General features: G+C 43.7%; 1 protein-coding gene across 1 annotated transcript in view; it reads right to left on the bottom strand.

The window, feature by feature from the left end:
* The window catches only part of LOC119424102 (rho GTPase-activating protein 23), a 188805-nt gene that overhangs the window by 23174 nt on the left and 164298 nt on the right, over nt 1-1333 (bottom strand). Inside the window, exons 11-13 of the mRNA XM_037691572.1 lie at nt 785-1093; nt 643-704; nt 406-512 (exon numbers count right to left, since the gene is read on the bottom strand). Of these exons, the coding sequence (XP_037547500.1) occupies nt 406-512; nt 643-704; nt 785-1093 (478 nt within the window). The remainder of the gene's footprint in view (nt 1-405; nt 513-642; nt 705-784; nt 1094-1333) is intronic.

The raw sequence follows: 1333 nt of genomic DNA, 5'->3' as shown, positions 1-1333 counted from the left end.
GTTTCTGTCCATCTGGTCAGATTTGACATCAGGTTAGGTTCACTACAACACCTAGTTGCAGCTACACACCAAAATGGAAGTCGGTGCTGCACCTGTTGTTCATGTTATCATGCTAATAACATGCATGGACAGACAGAGAGCCTTTCCAATTACCTGTTCTTTCAGTCTAGTCAAACTATATTTAGTGAAATAAGGTACACATGTCCTGATGCATGCTCAGTGCATCATTGCTCAATGCAAGCTCAAGGTACACATGCTTCCTTTATCAAAAAGGTTGCTGAGTCCTGAATTATCCTACATGAACTTGAACAATTGATTATGGAAGTTCCCACAACAACAATGTATTGGTAACTGCTCTGCTGCCTAGAACCAGCTGTTCTCAGAGGTTCCCTGTTGAACACCTACCAGATCTCATAGCTCTGTTCACCAATGTGTTGTCGGTTTTAACCAGAAAGAAGGGCTGGATCATGCGATGGGCTCGAGGAGACGAATCCAGCTTGTTACCTGTCAGGCTGCACACAGAAACACAATCATTCTCATCACCAAATTTTCAGATGAAAAGAGGATGAAAACCTTACATTTGTTATTTTTGTTACCACAGAACTTGTACTTTCTGACAGAGACCCACCACCCCAAGCTGACCTGTGCTTCCTGTAGTCCTTTAGCTTCTTATTGATAAGCGCATGTCTGGAGAATCCAATCTCCTAAAAAATAGGGAATGTGCGATTGAGCTCAGTGTGTGTTGGTAGAACATTTAGAACACTGACTGAATATATTGTGTAACCTCGTTATCACTTTTGCTGCCTTCCCTGATGACCCTGATCCAGGCCAGCATATCGTCTCTGTCCTCAGCCTGCAGCAGGTATTCGCAGAAGTCCTGCGTGGTCAGCCTCAGTGTGTGCTTTCTCTTTGTCTCACTGTAGGCGATGTCAATCAGGCAGCCCAAGATACTAATTGGTGAATGTTCATCCTGGCAGGGTCCGGCCCCTGCACCGTGAAGCACGGCCTCCCGCTTGTCTTTGTAAAGGAAGAGCGAGTGGTGACGGAGCACGCTGAAGACACGTTTCCATAGCCGCATGCTGCCACCAAGTTTCTATAAACACACAGACAATAATGAAATATTGAAAAGAAAATAGTAAATGATAAATGGACTGTTGAGCATAAACTTTGATGGACTGGACTTATATAGCACCTTTCTATCTAATCAAGATAGTCAAAGCGCTTTACAACACAAATGTTGCCCTCATTTACTGATACACACACACACACACATTCATACAACACTACTGCATCTGTACAAAGACTAATCTGAACAAAGTGCTTTAGATCCCCC

Source organism: Nematolebias whitei, chromosome 17 (assembly GCF_014905685.2).
Source record: "Nematolebias whitei isolate Nwh7 chromosome 17, NemWhi1, whole genome shotgun sequence".
Lineage (NCBI taxonomy): Eukaryota > Metazoa > Chordata > Actinopteri > Cyprinodontiformes > Rivulidae > Nematolebias > Nematolebias whitei.
The sequence above is the reverse complement of the archived record's forward strand: the minus strand, read 5'-3'. Positions and strand labels throughout refer to the sequence as shown.